Source organism: Oncorhynchus mykiss, chromosome 8 (assembly GCF_057628025.1).
Source record: "Oncorhynchus mykiss isolate SJ-2025 chromosome 8, ASM5762802v1, whole genome shotgun sequence".
Lineage (NCBI taxonomy): Eukaryota > Metazoa > Chordata > Actinopteri > Salmoniformes > Salmonidae > Oncorhynchus > Oncorhynchus mykiss.
Genome location: NC_143029.1, coordinates 93,568,578 through 93,587,087, shown reverse-complemented (window position 1 = coordinate 93,587,087; position 18,510 = coordinate 93,568,578). Strand labels below are relative to the sequence as shown.

At 41.7% G+C, this 18,510-nt stretch overlaps 1 protein-coding gene across 8 annotated transcripts in view; it reads left to right on the top strand.

Moving 5' to 3' along the window:
• stam (signal transducing adaptor molecule (SH3 domain and ITAM motif) 1) overlaps positions 1 to 18,510 on the top strand; it is a 46,791-nt gene that overhangs the window by 2,420 nt on the left and 25,861 nt on the right. For 3 of the 8 annotated variants that reach the window (XR_016482726.1, XR_016482729.1, XM_036986803.2), the window contains exons 3-9: positions 6,586 to 6,661; positions 8,077 to 8,172; positions 13,047 to 13,193; positions 13,388 to 13,478; positions 13,871 to 14,069; positions 16,043 to 16,137; positions 18,310 to 18,398. Coding sequence is in view for 3 of the 8 variants with exons in the window: in XM_036986803.2 (XP_036842698.1) it covers positions 6,586 to 6,661; positions 8,077 to 8,172; positions 13,047 to 13,193; positions 13,388 to 13,478; positions 13,871 to 14,069; positions 16,043 to 16,137; positions 18,310 to 18,398 (793 nt within the window). In the remaining 5 variants the exon portion in view is untranslated. Of the gene's footprint in view, positions 1 to 6,585; positions 6,662 to 8,076; positions 8,194 to 13,046; positions 13,194 to 13,387; positions 13,479 to 13,870; positions 14,070 to 16,042; positions 16,138 to 18,309; positions 18,399 to 18,510 lie in introns of all 8 variants that reach the window. The other 5 variants (XR_016482725.1, XR_016482728.1, XM_036986802.2 and 2 more) reach the window with 2 other exon arrangements.

Genomic DNA, 18,510 nt, shown 5'->3' with positions numbered 1-18,510 from the left:
ATATAGTAACCAAAAAAGTGTTAAACAAATCAAAATATATTTCAGTATCTTCAAAGTGGCCACCCTTTGCCTTGATGACAGCTTTGCACTCTCTTGGGATTCTCTCAAAAAGCTTCACCTGGATTGCTTTTCCAACAGTCTTGAAGGAGTTCCCACATGCTGAGCACTTGTTGGCTGCTTTTCCTTCAGTCTGCGATCCAACTCATCCCAAACCATCTATATTAGGTTGAGGCCGGGTCATTGTGGAGGCCAGGTCATCTGATGCAGCACTCCATCACACTTCTTCTTGGTCAAATAGCCCTTATACAGCCTGGAGGTGTGTTTTGGGTAATTGTCCTGTTGAAAACAAATGATAGTCCCACTAAGTGCAAACCAGATGGGATGACATATCGCTGTAGAATGCTGTGGTAGTCATGCTGGTTAAGTGTGCCTTGAATTCTAAATAAATCACAGACCATGTCACCAGCATAGCACCATCACACCTCCAAGCTTCACGATGGGAACCACACATGCAGAGATCATCTGTTCACATACTCTGAGTCTCACAAAGACAGGGCGGTTGGAACCAAAAATTTGGGCTCAGACCAAAGGACAGATTTCCACCGGTCTAATGTCCATTGCTTGTGTTTCTTGGCCTAAGCAAGTCTCTTCTTCTTATTGGTGTCCTTTAGTAGTGGTTTCTTTACAGCAATTCGACCATGAACGATGCGGGTGGTGGGTAGCCTAGTGGTTAGAGCGTTGGACTAGTAACCGAAAGGTTGCAAAATCGAATCCTCAAGCTGACAATGTAAAAATCTGTCTTTCTGCCCCTGAACAAGGCAGTTAACCCACTGTTCCTAGTCCGTCATTGTAAATACGAATTTGTTCTTAACCTTTCTGATCTCCCCATCCCGGATCCGGGTTCGTGAATACAGACTCAAGCTCATTACCATAACGCAACGTTAACTATTCATGAAAATCGCAAATGAAATGAAATAAATATGCTAGCTCTCAAGCTTAGCCTTTTGTTAACAACACTGTCATCTCAGATTTTCAAAATATGCTTCTCAACCATTGCAAAACAAGCATTTGTGTAACAGTATTGATGGCTAACGTAGCATTTAGCATTAACATTCAGCTGGCAACATTTACACAAAAAAACAGAAAAGCATTCAAAAAAATCATTTACCTTTGAAGAACTTCAGATGTTTTCAATGAGGAGACTCTCAGATAGCAAATGTTCAGTTTTTCCTGAAAGATTATTTGTTTAGGACAAATCGCTCCGTTTTCTGCGTCACGTTTAGCTATGAAAAAACCCCTGTATCCAGGATTGTGTAAATCTATCAGCAAGCTCATTAGCATAACACAACGTTAACTATTTATGAAAATCGCAAATGAAATGAAATAAATATGCCATCTCTCAAGCTTAGCCTTTTGTAAACAACACTGTCATCTCAGATTTTCAAAATATGCTTCTCAACCATAGGAAAACAATAATTTGTGTAAAAGTAGCTAGCTAGAGTTAGCATTTCGCGTTAGCATTTAGCGTTAGCATTAGCGTTAGCATCCAGCACGCAACATTAACAAAAACATAAAAGCCTTCAAATAAAATAATTTACCTTTGAAGAACTTCTGATGTTTTCAATGAGGATACTCTCAGTTAGATAGCAGATGCTCAGTTTTTCCAAAAAGATTCCTTGTGTATTAGAAATAGCTCCGTTTTATACATCACATTTGGCCACCAAAAAAAATCCATAAATTCAGTCCTCAAAACGCAAACTTTTTTCCAAATTAACTCCATAATATCGACTGAAAACATGGCAAACGTTGTTTAGAATCAATCATCAAGGTGTTTTTCACATATCTCTTCATTGATACATCGTTCTTGGACACATGCTTTCTCCCCTGAATCAAATGGTAAAGTGGAAGCAGCTGGCAATTGCGCACCGAATTCGACGCAGGACACCAGGCGGACACCTGGGAAATGTAGTCTCTTATGGTCAATCTTCCAATGATATGCCTACAAATACGTCACGATGCTGCTAAGACCTTGGGCGAACGACAGAAAGTGTAGGCTCATTCGTTGCGCAATCACAGCCATATAAGGAGAGAATGGAAAACAGAGCTTCAGAAATTCTGCTAATTCCTGGGTGATGCATCATCTTGGTTTCGCCTGTAGAATGAGTTCTGGGGCACTTACAGACAAAATCTTTGCAGATTCTGAAACTTCAGAGTGTTTTCTTTCCAAAACTGTCAAGAATATGCATAGTCGAGCATCTTTTCGTGACAAAATATCGCGCTTAAAACGGGAACGTTTTTTATCCAAAAATGAAATAGCGCCCCTAGAGCTCTAACAGGTTAACTGACTTGCCTAGTTATTTAAAAAAACAGTTGATGTTGAGATGTCTGTTACTTGCACTATTTATTTGGGCTGCAATCTGAGGTGCAGTTAACGCTAATGAATTTATCCTCTGCAGCAGAGGTAACTCTGGGTCTTCCTTTCCTGTGGCGGTCCTCATGAGAGCCAGTTTCATCATAGTGCTTGATGATTTGTGCGACTGCACTTAAAGAAACTTTCAAAGTTCTTGAAATTTTTCCAGGTTGACTGACCTTCATGTCTTAAAGTGATGATTGACTTTTGTTTCTCTTTGCTTATTTTAGCTGTTCTTGCCGTAATATGGACTTGGTATTTTACCAAATAGGGTTTTAATATCTTCTACAACCCTATGTTGTCACAACACACCTGATTGAATCAAATGCATTAAGAAGGATAGAAATTCCACCAATGAACTTTTAACAAGGCACACCTGTTAATTTAAATGCATTCTAGGTGACTACCTCGTGAAGCGAGTTGAGAGAATGCCAAGAGTGTGCGACGCTGTCAAGGTAAAGGGTGGCTACTTTGAAGAATCTAACATATATAGAATATATTTTGATTTGTTTAACCTTTCTAGCGCCCTCGACAACGTTCCACTGAAAAGGCAGCACGCAAAATTCAAAAATATTTTTTAGAAATATGTAAATTTCACACATTAACAAGTCCAATACAGCAAATAAAAAAACATATTGTTAATCTACCCATTGTGTCCGATTTCAAAAATGCTTTACAGCTAAAACGCAACATGATTATGTTAGGTCAGTGTCAAGTCACAAACACACACAGCCATTTCCCAGCCAAAGATAGGAGTCACAAAAAGCAGAAATAGAGAGAAAATTAATCACTAACCTTTGATCTTCATCAGATGACACTCATAGGACATCGTGTTACACAATACATGTATGTTTTGTTCGATAATGTGCATATTTCTATCCAAGAATCTGTTTACATTGGCGCCTTACGTGCAGTAATGTTTTGATTCCAAAAGATCCAGTGATTTTGCAGAAATACTAATAATAAACATTGATAAAAGAGACTAGTGTTATTCACAGAATTAGAGATTTCTCCTTAATGCAGCCGCTGTGTCAGATTTAAAAAAAACTTTACGGAAAAAGCATAATCTGAGAACCTCGCTCAGAACCCAAAACATCCAGAGGAATAGCCGCCATTTTGTAATCAACAAAGTTAGAAACAACACCATAAATATTCACTTTGATGATCTTCATCAGAAGGTACTCCCAGGAATCACAGTTCGACAATAAATGACTGATTTGTTCAATAAAGTTCCATTTATGTCCAAATAGCCACTTGTTGTTAGCATGTTCAGCCCAGTAAACCATCTTCATGAGGTGTGAGCATTTCATCCAGACAAAAACTCAGTTCCCTTACAGTCCTTTAGAAACATGTCAAACGATGTATGGAATCAATATTGTTTTTAGCATAAAACATCAATGTTCCAACCGGAGAATTCCTTTCACTTCAGAAAGGCACTGGAACGAGAGGTAACTCTGTCGGGAGCGCGCGTCATGAGACCAAGGCTCTCTGCCAGACCACTGACTCGGGAGGTTTCATGAGCCCCTCCTTTATAGTAGAATCCTCCAAGTTTCAAAAGATGGTTGACATCTAGTGGAAGCCCTAGGAAGTGCAACCTCATCCATATCTCAATGTGTACACAGTAGGCCAAGCTTTGGAAAACTACAAACCTCAGATGTCCCACTTCCTGGTTTGTTTTTTCTCAGGTTTTTGCCTGCCATATGAGTTCTGTTATACTCACAGACATCATTCAAACAGTTTTAGAAACTTCAGTGTTTTCTATCCAATACTAATAATACTATGCATATATTAGCATCTGGGACAGAGTTGGAGGCAGTTCACCCTGGGCATGCTATTCATCCAAAAGTGAAAATGCTGCCCCCTATCCCAAAAAGGTTAACACTTTTTTTTGGTTACTACGTGATTCTATATGTGTTATTTGTTAAGTGTTGCAGTCATTTCAGTCGCTGTAGTAGCTGACGTGTATTGTGTTGAATCATCCGCAGACATAGACACACTTTACTCAAAGCCAGTGGCATGTCATTAGTAAAGATTGAAAAAACAATATGTAAGGGGCCTACGAGACAGCTTCCCTGTGAAATTCCTGATTATGTTGGAGAGGCTTCCATTAAAGAACACACTCTGTGTTCTGTTAGACGGGTAACTCTTTATCCACAATATAGTAGGGGGTGTAAAGCCATAACACATTTTTCCAGCAGCAGACAATGATCAATCATGTCAAAAGCCACACTTAAGTCTTAACAAAACAGCCCCCACAATCCTTTTTATCATCAATTTCTCTCAGCCAATAATCAGTAATTTGTGTAAGTGCTGTTTTCGTTGAATATCCTTCCCTATAAGTGTGCTGAAAGTCTGTTTGTTTACTGTAAAATAGCATTGTATCTGGTCAAACAATTTTTTCCTAAAGTTTACAATGTGTTGGTAACAGCCTGATTGGTTGGCTATTATCCAGTAATGGGGGCTTTACTATTCTTGGGTAGCAGAATGACTTGGTTCCCTCCACTTTCTAGTAGGCTTAAATTGAAAATATGGCAAATAGGAGTGGCAATATCGTCCCCTATCATCCTCAGTAATTTTCCATCCAAGTTGTCAGACCCCGGTGGTTTGTCATTGTTTATCAACAATTTTTTTTGTTCACCTCTTCCACACTGACTTTACGGAATTCAAAAGTATAATTCTTGTCTTTCATAATTTGGTCAGATATACTTGGATGTGTAGTGTCAGCGTTTGTTGCTGGCATGTCATGCCTAAATTTGTTAATCTTGCCTATGAAAAAATCATTAAATTAGTTGGCAATATCAGTTGGTTTTGTGTTGAATGAGCCGTCTGTTTCAATGAATGATGAAACTGATTTTGCCTTTTTTCACAATTAAATTTTAGGCGCTCCAAATATTTTTACTATCATTCACATTTTTATTTTATTCGGTTTAGTCACATGATTTCTCAATTTGCATAAAGTTTGTGAATCCGTTGTGCAGCCAGACTTATTTTCCATTCCTTTTGCCTCATCCCTCCCAACTATATCATTTTAAATTCCTCATCAGTCCACAGGGATTTAACCGTTTTTAGTCATTTTCTTAATGGATGTGTGCTTATTAGTAACTGGAATGAGCAATTTCATAAATGTGTTCAGTATACCGTCTGTTTGCTCCTCATTACACACCACGGACCAACAAATATTCTTTACATCAACAACATAGGAATCACTACAAAATGTATTGTATGACCTCTTATACACTATATTAGGCCCAGCCTTTGGGACTTTGGTTTTCCTAGATGTGTCTACTAAAGTTGCAGGCACTGGTTACAGTTTGGAGCAGCTTGATGAAAGCCAGTCAATATTTAAATCACCCAGAGAATATACCTTTCTGTTGCTATCACATACATTATCAAGCATTTCACACTTGTCATCCAGATACTGACTGTTAGCATTTGGTGGTCTATAGCAGCTTCCCACCAGAATGGGCTTTAGGTGAGGCAGATTAACCTGTAGCCATATTACTTCAACAGTATTTAACATGAGATCCTCTCTAATCTTTACAGGAATGTTCTGAATATAAACATCAACACCTCCACTATTGGCACTTCTGTATTTTCTGTCAATGTTATAACCTTGTATTGCTACCACTGTATCATCAAAGGTATTATCTAAGTGAGTTTCAGAGTTACTCAGAATATGAATGTAATCTGTTACTAGAAAATTATTGATTTCATTAACCTTGTTTCTTAAGCTACATATGTTAACGTGGGCTATTTTGAGCATTTTTCTTCCGGGATGCTTACTGTTTTCATTGCTTTACTGTGAAGCTTAGCAGCAGTAGATGTGCTCATGTTATTTATGTTAGTGCAGGGTGAGAACCTAGCATCACAATGGTAGGGATTAACTGAGCTGGGCTTGAGTCATTAAGTCATTGTTTCAACGTAGCCTTATAATGCTGTGAATGGATCCATGAACCCAAATGATGTGGGTGGATTCAATCCTCCTTATAAAACATGTTTTGTTTCCAGAATATCAACAATTGTCAAAAAAGATTACACCCATTGAGCTGCAAAAATCACTTAGCCAGTTCTGAAGAGAGAGAATCCCGCTAAAGCATTGTTGATGATGTGTGTGTTATTGATGAAGTTGTATGTGTTGTTGATCATAATGAAGGTTGATGTGTGTTCTATTCAAGGCCTAAAGAATGTCTTCGGTCGATTATGAGACGAGTCAACCACAAGGATCCACATGTTGCCATGCAGGCTCTGACGGTAAACACAGACAACACAGCTATGTATTACAACAGGTGCTTGGAGGAAAAACTGTCTGCTGTATAAATATATTTCATAAAGCGGTCTTAAGCTGTCATAAAGCCCTGTCTTATGCTGTAAATGCACTACATGACCAACAGTATGTGGACACCATCTTGTCGAACATCTCATTCCAAAATCATGAGCGTTAATATTGACTTGGTCCCCCATTTGCTGCTATAACAGCCTCTATTCTTCTGGGAAGGATTTCCACTAGATGTTGGAACATTGCTGCGGTGACTTGCTTCCATTCAGCTACAAGAGCCTTAGTGAGGTCGAGCACCGATATTGGCCGATTAGGCCTGGCTTGCAGTCGGCGTTCCTATTCATCCCAAATGTGTTCGATGGGGTTGAGGCTTTGTTCAGGCCAGTCAAGTTCTTCCACACCGATCTCGACAAACCATTTCTGTATTGACCTTCGTGCACGAGGGGATTGTCATGCTGAAACAGCAAAGGGCCTTCCCCAAACTGTTGCCAAAAAGTTGGAATCACAGAATCATCTAGAATGTCATTGTATGCTGTAGCGTTAAGATTTCCCTTCACTGGCACTAAGGAGCCTAGCTCAAACCATGGAAAACAGCCCCAGACCATTATTCCTCCACCAAACTTTACTGTTGTCACTATTCATTGGGGCAGGTAGCGTCCTCCTAGCATCCGCCAAACCCAGATTCGTACATCGGACTGCCAGATGGTGAAGTGTGATTCGTCACTCCAGGGAATGTGTTTCCTCTGCTCCAGAGTCCAATGACGGTGACCTTTACACCACTCCAACGACGCCTTGCATTTCACATGGTGATCTTAGGCTTGTGTGCGGCTGCTCGGCCATGGAAACCCATTTCAAGACGCTCCCAATGAACAGTTATTGTGCTGACTTTGCTTCCAGAGGCAGTTTGGAACTCGGTAGTGAGTGTTACAACTGAGGACAGACAGCTTTTACGCGCTTCAGTACTCTGCAGTCCTGTTCTGTGAGCTTGTGTGGCCTACCACTTTGCGGCTGAGTCGTTGTTGCTCCTAGACGTTTCCACATCACAATAACAGCACTTATAGTTGGCCAAGGACAGCTCTAACAGGGCAGAAATTTGATGAACTGACTTGTTGGAAAGGTAGTATTCTATTACGGTGCCACGTTGAAAGTCATTGCCAATGTTTGTCTATGGAGATTGCATGGCAGTTTGCACGATTTGAAACACCTGTCATTAACAGGTGTGGCTGAAATAGCCAGATCCACTCATTTCAAGGGGTGTCCACAGTTTTGTCGATATAGTGTGTATTTCATAAAGCTGTCTTATGCTATAAATATTTCATAGAGCTTTATGACAGCTTAAAAAAAGCTTTATCTTTACATTATTGAAGTAAACATGTTTTTCCCTTCCCAGCTACTTGGTGCCTGTGTTTCAAACTGTGGGAAGATATTTCATCTAGAAGTGTGCTCCAGAGAGTTTGCCAGTGAGGTCAGCAACGTTCTAAACAAGGTCTGGATATTCGCTGTCATTGTATGTAATGTTACAGAAATATCTACTTTGAAAATTGTTGTATGAAACGTGTTGTATAAAGTTTGTAGGGCCATACTAATGTAAGTGTGTGTGTTACAGGCCCATTTTCAGCTGGCTACTTTTTCCATTTTAGTTTTATTTATTCATATTATAAGCTCAACAATGCACACATGGCTGAAGGCTACGCGTGAAGTTTCCAAAATGCCATTAGCCGGAAAACACAATTCTCCAAAGCGCACCACAAGCGGTAACATGCGATGTAGATGAAAATATCTGTGAGCGGTTTCATGCAATATAGATGTTAGAAATTAAGAGGGGAGATCTAAAGATGCATTGGTTACTAATAATTTTAAATGTCACCTTTATTTAACCAGGTAGGCCAGTTGAGAACAAGTTCTCATTTACAACTGCAACCTGGCCAAGATAGAGCAAAGCAGTGCAACAAAAACAACACAGAGTTACACATGGAGTAAACAAATATACAGTCAATAACACAATATAAAAATCTATATACAGTGTGTGCAGATGAGGTAGGATAAGGCAATAAATAGGCGAAAATAATTACAATTTAGCATTAATATGGGGATTATTAATATGGGGATGAGGTAGTCGTGTGTGCTATTTACAGATTGGCTGTGTACAGTGATCGGTAAGCTGCTCAGACAGCTGATGCTTAAAGTTAGTGAGGGACATAGAAGTCTCCAGCTTCAGTGAATTTTTTTTTTTTTTTTTTGCAATTCGTTCCAGTTATTGGCATCGGAGAACTCGAAGGAAAGGCAGCCAAATGAGGAGTTGGCTTTGGGGATGACCAGTGAAATATACCTGCTGGAGCGCATGCTGCTGGGTGTTGCTATGGTGACCAGTGAGCTGAGATAAGGTGGTGCTTTACCTAGCAAAGACTTATAGATGACCTGGAGCCAGTGGGTTTGGCGATGAATATGATGCGAGGGCCAGCCAACGAGAGCATACATGACGCAGTGGTGGGTAGTAGTTTGTTGAGTAGAGTGTTGGAGGCTATTTTGAAAATGACATCGCTGAAGTCCAGGATCGGTAGGAGAGTCAGTTTTACGAAGTTATGTTTAGCAGCATGAGTGAAGGAGGCTTTGTTGCGAAATAGGAAGCCGATTTCTAGATTTAATTTTGGATTGGAGATGCTTAATTTGAGTCTGGAGGGAGAGTTTACAGTCGAACCAGACACCTAGGTATTTGTAGTTGTCCACATATTCTAAGTCAGAACCGTCCAGAGTGATGATGGTAGTCGGACGGGCGAGTGCGGACAGCGATTGGTTGAAGAGCGTGCATTTAGTTTTACTAGCATTTAAGAGCAGTTGGAGGCCACGGAAGGAGTGTTGTATGGCATTGAAGCTCTTCTGGAGGTTTGTTAACTGTGTCCAAAAAAGGGCCAGAAGTATACAGCATGGTGTCGTCTGCGTGGAGGTGGATCAGAGAATCACCAGCAGCAAGAGCGACGTCACTGATACATATAGAGAAGAGTCGCCCCAAGAATTGAACCTTGTGGTACCCCCGTAGAAACTGACAGAGGTCCGGACAACAGGCCCTCCGATTTGACACACTGAACTATCTGAGAAGTAGTTGGTGAACCAGGCGAGGCAGTCATTTGAGAAACTAAGGCTATTGAGTCTGCCGATAAGAATATGGTGATTGACGGTCGAAAGCCTTGGTCATGTCAATGAAGACGGCTGCACCTTACTGTCTTTTATCGATCGTGGTTATGATATCGTTTAGGACCTTGAGCGTGACTGAGGTGCACCCATGACCAGCTCAGAAACCAGATTGCATAACGGAGAAGGTACAGTGGGATTTGAAATGGTTGATCTTTGTTAACTTGGCTTTTGAAGACTTTAGAATGGCAGGGCAGGATAGATATAGGTCTGTAACAGTTTGGGTCTAGAGTGTCTCCCCCTTTGAAGAGGGGGATGACCGCGGCAGCTTTCCAATCTTTAGGGATCTCAGATGATACGAAAGAGTTTGAATAGGCTAGTAATAGGCATTGTAACAATGGCTGTGGATAATTTTAGAGAGGGTCCAGATTGTCTAGTCCAGCTGATTTGTAGGGTCCAGATTTTGCATCTCTTTCAGAACATCAGCGATTTGGGTGAAGGAGTAGCGGGGGGATGAGGGGGCTGAGATGTTGGCCAGGGTAGGGGTAGCCAGGGGGAAAGCATGGCCAGCTGTAGAAAAATGCTTATTGAAATGTTTGATTATTGTAGATTTATCGGTGGTGACAATGTTTCCTAACCTCAGTGCAGTGGGCAGCTGCGAGGAGGTGCTCTTATTCTCCATGGACTTTACAGTGTCCCGAAACATATGGAAATTTGTGTTACAGGATGCAAATTTCTGTTAGGGAAGCGAAGGCTAGCATTTTCAAACTGAGGGTAGGTTGGTCAGGATGATATCTGAGGGTTCCCGTGTTTACCGATTTTTAGGGTTGTACCTGGTAGGTTCCTTGATAATTTGTGAGATTGAGGGCATCTAGTTTAGATTGTAGGACGGCCGGGGTGTTAAGCATATTCCAGTTTTTCAACTAGCATGGGTTGCTAATATGTCAAGAATTATTATCAACTAGCATGGGTTGATAATATGACTAGGATTATCATCAACTAGCATGGGTTGCTAATATGACTAGGATTATACCTTTGGCTGCTGGACAATTTAAAACGTTGATTTGAAAACCTATAGAACGTTATGAAAATGCTGGTTTCAATGGCATATGAACTCTTTATAGAATTCCACCCACATTTCTATGGTTGTATTTTGGCTACTTTGAAACAGGGCAAGACATGCTTCATAAAATGACATAAAACGTCCAGGTTTAAACAATTAAGTAAATGGTTAAATAGTTTCAAAATGCTGACTGCCTCCTCTCAGATTCCAGGTGGGTGAAGTGAGGTGCACAACAGCCACTGACTGCCCTTCCCTCCGGTCTTGGTTAACATTTGGTCTGAACAAAAACCGCGCCTTGAGAATGTCGACAGAATCAAGCCTTTACGTTGTTAATTATCCTTCATTATATTTGTCAAACATAATTCTGCCAATAACAGCTAGGTTTCTCCTCCCCACGCAGAACACTCCCAGACAGTCCTGCAAAGAAGCTACTTATTTTTTATTTTTTTTAGCATTTTTAATTGAAAACAACCGTAGGAAGGTACTTAATTGTTACCCAGAAATAATTTGATATTGAGATATTGAAAACTGCTGCGTTCGACCTTTACTTCATTGTTCTGTTTGAATAAAATACACTGCCTTTCAAAAGTTTGGGGTCATTTAGAAATGTCCTTGTTTTCCATGAAAACGCATGAAATAAAATTAGTTGCAAAATGATTAGGAAGGCAAGGTTGCAATGACAAGGTTATAAAAAATGATTTTTAATTTAAATAACTTCGCTTTCGTCAAAGAATCCTCCATTTGCAGCAATTACACCATTGCAGACCTTTGGCATTCTAGTTGTCAATTTGTTGAGGTAATCTGAAGAGATTTCACCCCTTCCTGAAGCACGTCCCACAAGTTGGATTGACTTGATGGGAACACAACAGCTCAGTCGGGTTGAGATCTGGTGACTGCTGGCCACTCCATTATTGACAGAATACCAGCTGACTGCTTCTTCCCTAAATAGTTATTGTGTAGTTTGGAGCTGTGCTTTGGGTTATTGCCCTGTTATAGGAGGAAATTGGCTCCATTTAAGCGTCGTCCACAGAGTATGGCATGGCGTTGCAAAATGGAGTGATAGCCTTCCTTTTTCAAGATCCCTTTTACCCTGTACAAATCTCCCACTTTACCACCACCAAAGCACCCCCGACCATCACATTGCCTCCACCATGCACTCCTCCAACATATAATAATTTTTTTCTGCGTCTCACAAATTATTTTTTTTGTGATCTGAACACCTCAAACTTAGATTTCTGTCCATAACACTTTTTGTCCAATTTTCACGTCTGTGTTCTTTTGCCCATCTTATTCATTTATTTTTATTGGCCAGTCAGATATGGCTTTTTCTTCGCAACTCTGCCTAGAAGGCCAGCGTCCTGGAGTTGCCTCTTTGCTGTTGACTTTGAGACTGGTGTTTTGTGGGTACTATTTAATGAAGCTGCCAGTTGAGGACTTGTGAGGCGTCTGTTTCTCAAACTAGACACTAATGTAGTTGTTCTCTTGCTCAGTTGTGCACCGGGGCCTCCCACTCTTTCTATTCTGTTTCTTGGCAATTTCTTTCATGGAATAGCCTTCATTTCTCAGAACAAGAATAGACTGACGAGTTTCAGACGAATGTCCTTTGTTTCTGGCCATTTTGAGCCTGTAATTGAACCCACAAATGCTGATGCTCCAGATACTCAACTAAAGTATTGACTAGTTAAAGAAGACCAGTTTTATTGCTTCTTTAATCAGGACAACAGTTTTAAGCAATGCTAACATAATTGTAAATGGGTTTTCTAATACTCAGTTAGCCTTTTAAAATAATCAACTTGGATTAGCTAACACAATGTGCCATTGGATAACAGGAGTGATGGTTGCTGATAATGGGCCTCTGTACGCCTATGTAGATATTCCATAAAAAAATCAGCCGTTTCCAGCTACAATAGTCATTTACAACATTAACAATGTATACACTGGATTTCTGATCAATTTGATGTAATTTTAATGGACCAAAAAATGGCTTTTCTTCTGAATGGTAGTGTACGTAATTCGAAAAACAAACATTGTGTCAATTCATATCTTGCAGTAAAACAACTGTAAATAAGACTTTAACCCCCTGGTCCCTGGGTGCGTTGCTGGCTACTCTTTCTATTTGGCTGGCTACTTTACATACTTGTGGAAAACGTGTGTGTGTGTGTGTCCAGGGCCACCCTAAGGTATGTGAGAAGCTGAAGGCACTGATGGTAGAGTGGGCAGAGGACTTTAGGAATGACCCTCAGCTCAGCCTGATTTCAGCCATGATCAAGAACCTCAGGGAACAGGGGGTCACCTTCCCTGCTGTGGGCTCTCAGGTGGGTGTACTGGGGGGGGGGGGTCCTCACCTTCCCTGCTGTGGGCTCTTAGGTGGGTGCACTGGGGGGGGGGGGGGGGGGGGTAGGCTACTGTGTGATTATAAAACAGAGATTAAACACGTTGCTGTTACAAGGCTGCATTCATTCTGGAGCAGAATAGGGCTGCATTCATTCTTGGATATTGGTCTGTTTAGGCTGCGGAGAAAGCTAAAGCAAGTCCTGCTTTAGTGGCAAAGGATCCATCCACCTTAACCAACAAGAAGGAGGAGGAAGACCTGGCTAAAGGTAAAGACACCCACTAGACCTGGCTAAAGGTAAAGACACCCACTAGACCTGGCTAAAGGTAAAGACACCCACTAGACCTGGCTAAAGGTAAAGACACCCACTAGACCTGGCTAAAGGTAAAGACACCCACTAGACCTGGCTAAAGGTAAAGACACCCACTAGACTGGGTTCTAGATTAAAACTAGACCTGGCCGAAGGTAAATAGACTGCTTCTTCTGGAATAAAGTTTGTAACGACATGATCATGGAATTAGCATATTACTAAATATATTAAAATGTAATTGTAAATCTCTGACCATGTCCTCTTGTCTTCTGCCCCCCCCCTCTCTTCTCTCCTTTCTTCCATTCTCCTCTCTCTTCTCTCCTTTCTTCCATTCTCCGCTCCTCCCCCAGCCATAGAGTTATCTCTAAAGGAGCAGCGAAGTCAGCCCGGGTCAGGTCTGTCTGGGTCTGGTTTGTACCCCAGCGCCTCTTTCCTCTCTTCCCAGAGGCCTGAGGGCAGGAAGGTCAGGGCCATCTATGACTTTGAGGCTGCAGAGGACAACGAGCTTACCTTCAAGTCTGGAGAGATCATCACTATCCTGGACGACAGGTCAGGTCACCTTGCCATTCCAACCCTAAACCTATCCCTACCATACCAACCTTAAACCCTATCCCTACCATACCAACCCTAAACCCTATCCCTACCATACCAACCCTAAACCCTATCGCTACCATACCAACCCTAAACCGTATCCCTACCATACCACTATCCCTGCCATACCAACCCTAAACCCTATCCCTATCATACCAACCCTAAACCGTATCCATGCCATACCAACCCTAAACTGTGTCCCTACATACCAACTCTAAACCCTATCCCTTCCATTCCAATAACCCTTAAACCCTATCCCTGCCATACCAACCCAAACCCTTAAACCCTATCCCTGCCATACCAACCCAAACCCTTAAACCCTATCCCTGCCATACCAACCCTAAACCCTATCCCTGCCATACCACTAACCCCTAAACCCTATCCCTGCCATACCAACCCTCAACCCTATCCCTGCCATACCACTAAACCCTATCCCTGCCATACCAAACCTAAACCCTATCCCTACCATACCACTAAACACTATCCCTGCCATACCTCTATCCCTGCCATACCAACACTATCCATGCCATATCACTAACCCTATCCCTGCCATACCACTAACCCCTGAACCTTATCCCTACCATACCAACCCTAAACCCTATCCCTACCATACCAACCCTATCCCTACCATACCACTAACGCCTACACCATATCCCTGCCAAACCACTAACCCTGCCATACCAACCCTTAAACCCTATCCCTGCCATACCAACCCTTAAACCCTATCCCTGCCATACCAACCCTTAAACCTATCCCTGCCATACCAACCCTAAACTTTATCCCTCCCATACCAAACCTAACTCCTAAACCCTATCCCTGCCATAGCAACCCTATCCCTACCATACCAACCCTTAAACCCTATCCCTACCATACCATCCCTAAACCCTATGCCTACATACCAACTCTAAACCCTATCCCTACCACACCAACCATAAACCCTATCCCTGCCATACCACTAACCCTGCCATACCAACCCTATCCCTACCATACCAACCCTAAATCCTATCCCCGCCACACCAACCCTAAACCCTATCCCTATCATACAACTAACCCTACCATACCAACCCTAAACCCTATCCCTACCATACCAACCCTAAACCATATCATGCCATACCAACCCTACACCATATCCATGCCATACCAACCCTACACCATATCCATGCCATACCAACCCTACACCATATCCATGCCATACCAACCCTACACCATATCATGCCATACCAACTCTACACCATATCCCTTCCATTCCACTAACCCTGCCATACCACTAAACCCTCCATACCAACCCTAAACCCTATCCCTGCCATACCACTAACCCAACCCTAAACCATATCCCTGCCATACCACTAAACCCTCCATACCAACCCTAAACCCTTTCCCTTCCATTCCACTAACCCTACCATACCAACTCTAAACCCTATCCCTAACATACCATTATCCCTGCCATACTAACCCTTAGCCCTAAATCCTATCCCTACCATTCCAACCCTACCCCTCCCATTCCACTAACCCTGCCATACCACTAACCCTGCCATACAAACCCTAAACCCTATAATACCACTATTGCTTCCATACCAACCCTATCCCTGCCATACCACTAACCCTGCCATACAAACCCCTAAACACTATCCCTACCATACCAACCCTAAACCCTAACCCTATCCCTGCCATACAAACCCTAACCTCTAAACCATATCCCTGCCATACCACAGTGTGCTGTTTAGCCCAGGAGTAGTGGGCCCTGTTTAGCCCTGGAGTAGTGGGCCCTGTTTAGCCCAGGAGTAGTGGGCCCTGTTTAGCCCAGGAGTAGTGGGCCCTGTTTAGCCCAGGAGTAGTGGGCCCTGTTTAGCCCAGGAGTAGTGGTTCTTCTGGGCTGTGTCTGGGAAACCAGTCCTTACTGTTCACTAACAGGCTGTATTTTGGGGTTTCAGTGACCCCAACTGGTGGAAAGGAGAAACGTATCAGGGAGTTGGACTATTCCCCTCAAACTTTGTAACGGCTGATCTGACTGCAGAGCCTGAGATGAGTGAGTTCACATGCACCAGGGTTTCTGTTAGGAAAATGTGGCGGCGATCATTTGACCACCAGCATTTTAATTTACCGGACATTTGACAAATGTACTGGACCCATATTCATTGGGTGCGTAACCAGATTAGGGCATCCACTCACGGTGCTCAGAATGACAGAAATCACATTTACATTATGGTCATTAATCTAAATAAAACATCCAAGTCGAGAATGCAACAAGTGTGGTTTCCTTACCGAATTCCGATGCGCACTTTGAAGATGTTAGTAACATTACATACACATGTACTTTTTGTCAGCCAACAAGACCAGTAACGAACAGCAAAATCACAAGCCACCAAGAACAGTAACAAACAGCAGAATCACTAGCCACCAAGACCAGTAACGATCAGCAGAATCACTAGCCACCAAGACCAGTAACGATCAGCAGAATCACTAGCCAACAAGACCAGTAACGATCAGCAGAATCACTAGTCAACAAGACCAGTAACGAACAGCAGAATCACTAGCCAACAAGACGAGTAACGATCAGCAGATGTTAATCTAACTATCCCCATAGTAGAAAAGTTTGTTGAGAAAGTAATATCCTATTGCAAACAGACTCTGGGACTGTTGTGGGACGGTAGATCCCAAATGCATACAACCAGTAGGCTTAGGCTACAGTAGTCTTAGGCTACATAAAAATAAACAAATGTTTTAAAGCAAGGAGTCTGTTGCAACAGGTAACATTTTGCTTAATGTTGATAACTATTATTTCTTCACATTACAACTGCGCAGCAATGCAGCAGTAGTACAGCAGTAGGCTACGCGCTAATGTTCGTTCCATAATGCAATTAGTGGGAAAACACAGTTGTCAAAAGTGCGCAAGCGGTTTCATGTGACATAGATGAAAATATCTGTTAGAAATGTAGAAAGAGGGGAGATTTAAAGATGCATCAACTAGCATGGGATGATAATATGACTAGGATTATCATCAACTAGCATGGGATGCTAATATGACTAGGATTATCATCAACTAGCATGGGTTGCTAATATGACTAGGATTATACCTTTGGCTGCTGGACAAAAATAATGTTGATTTAAAAACCTATAGAATGTTATACAAATGCTGTTTTCAATGGCATATGAAGTCTATAAATAATAGACTACTGGTTTCAATGGCATGTGGAAGCCTTTATAAAATAATGGACTACTGGTTTCAATGGCATGTGGAAGTCTTTATAAAATAATGGACTACTGGTTTCAATGGCATGTGGAAGTCTTTATAAAATAATGGACTACTGGTTTCAATGGCATGTGGAAGCCTTTATAAAATAATGGACTACTGGTTTCAATGGCAAATGGGAGTATTTAAAAAAAAAAGTAATTACCTCCAAGGATATGGTCTGATTTTGGCTAGGCTACTTTGAAGCAAGGTAAGACATGCCTCATATGTGGTAAAAACGTTCAGGTTTCAAACAATTGTGTTTTCAAAATGCATGCTACCTCCAGCTCATTGCAAAGTGGTGTGTGATGCGTCGATGAAGGCTGCCTTCCGTTGCCTATACATTTGAATGGTGAATGGGAAGCACACTTCAATCACCACTTGAGAAATACAAGTAGTACCTCAACACGGGATTGCATTTAGAATTGTTGCGCAATGATTTGGCTCGAAACAGCCAACGAATTAGCAGTTTGAGATGCTGTAACAGCAGTTCTTGCGCTGTCTGACATATTTTCCACTCAAAGGCTCTATCTGAATGCTGTGCCTGTGTGATGAATAAGATTAATGTAACGAATATACACATGCATTAATTTAATTCCACTAAATTATGGAAATTAACCTATAACCTATTTTTTTTTCTTCTCCTGGATAATTGACAGGAGCCGATTTAAAGAAAAAAAAATTAACTGCCAAAGCCGCCTATGACCTCTTAACGGAAAACCTGACACACACACACACACACACACACACACACACACACACACACACACACACAAAGCCCCCCTGGCTATCTCCATGTCCCCCTGGCTGTCCATGTCTCCTCTGTAACTATTCCCCAGATTGTTGCTGTAAATGAGAATGTGTTCTCAGACAATTTACCTGAGAAAATAGGGGTTAAATAAATAAAAATAAAACCATGACTGCCTCCATGTCCCCCTTACTGTCCCCCTGACTGTCCTGTGTCCACAGTGAAGACAGAAAAGAAGACGGTGCAGTTCAGTGAGGAGGTCCAGGTGGAGAGCATAGAGCCTGAGCCTGAACCGGTCTACATAGACGAGGTACGACAGCTTTATTCTACAGCTTTATGTACAGTACCAGTCAAAAGTTTGGACACACCTACTCATTCAAGAGTTTTTCTTAATTTTTACTATTTTCTACATTGTACAATAA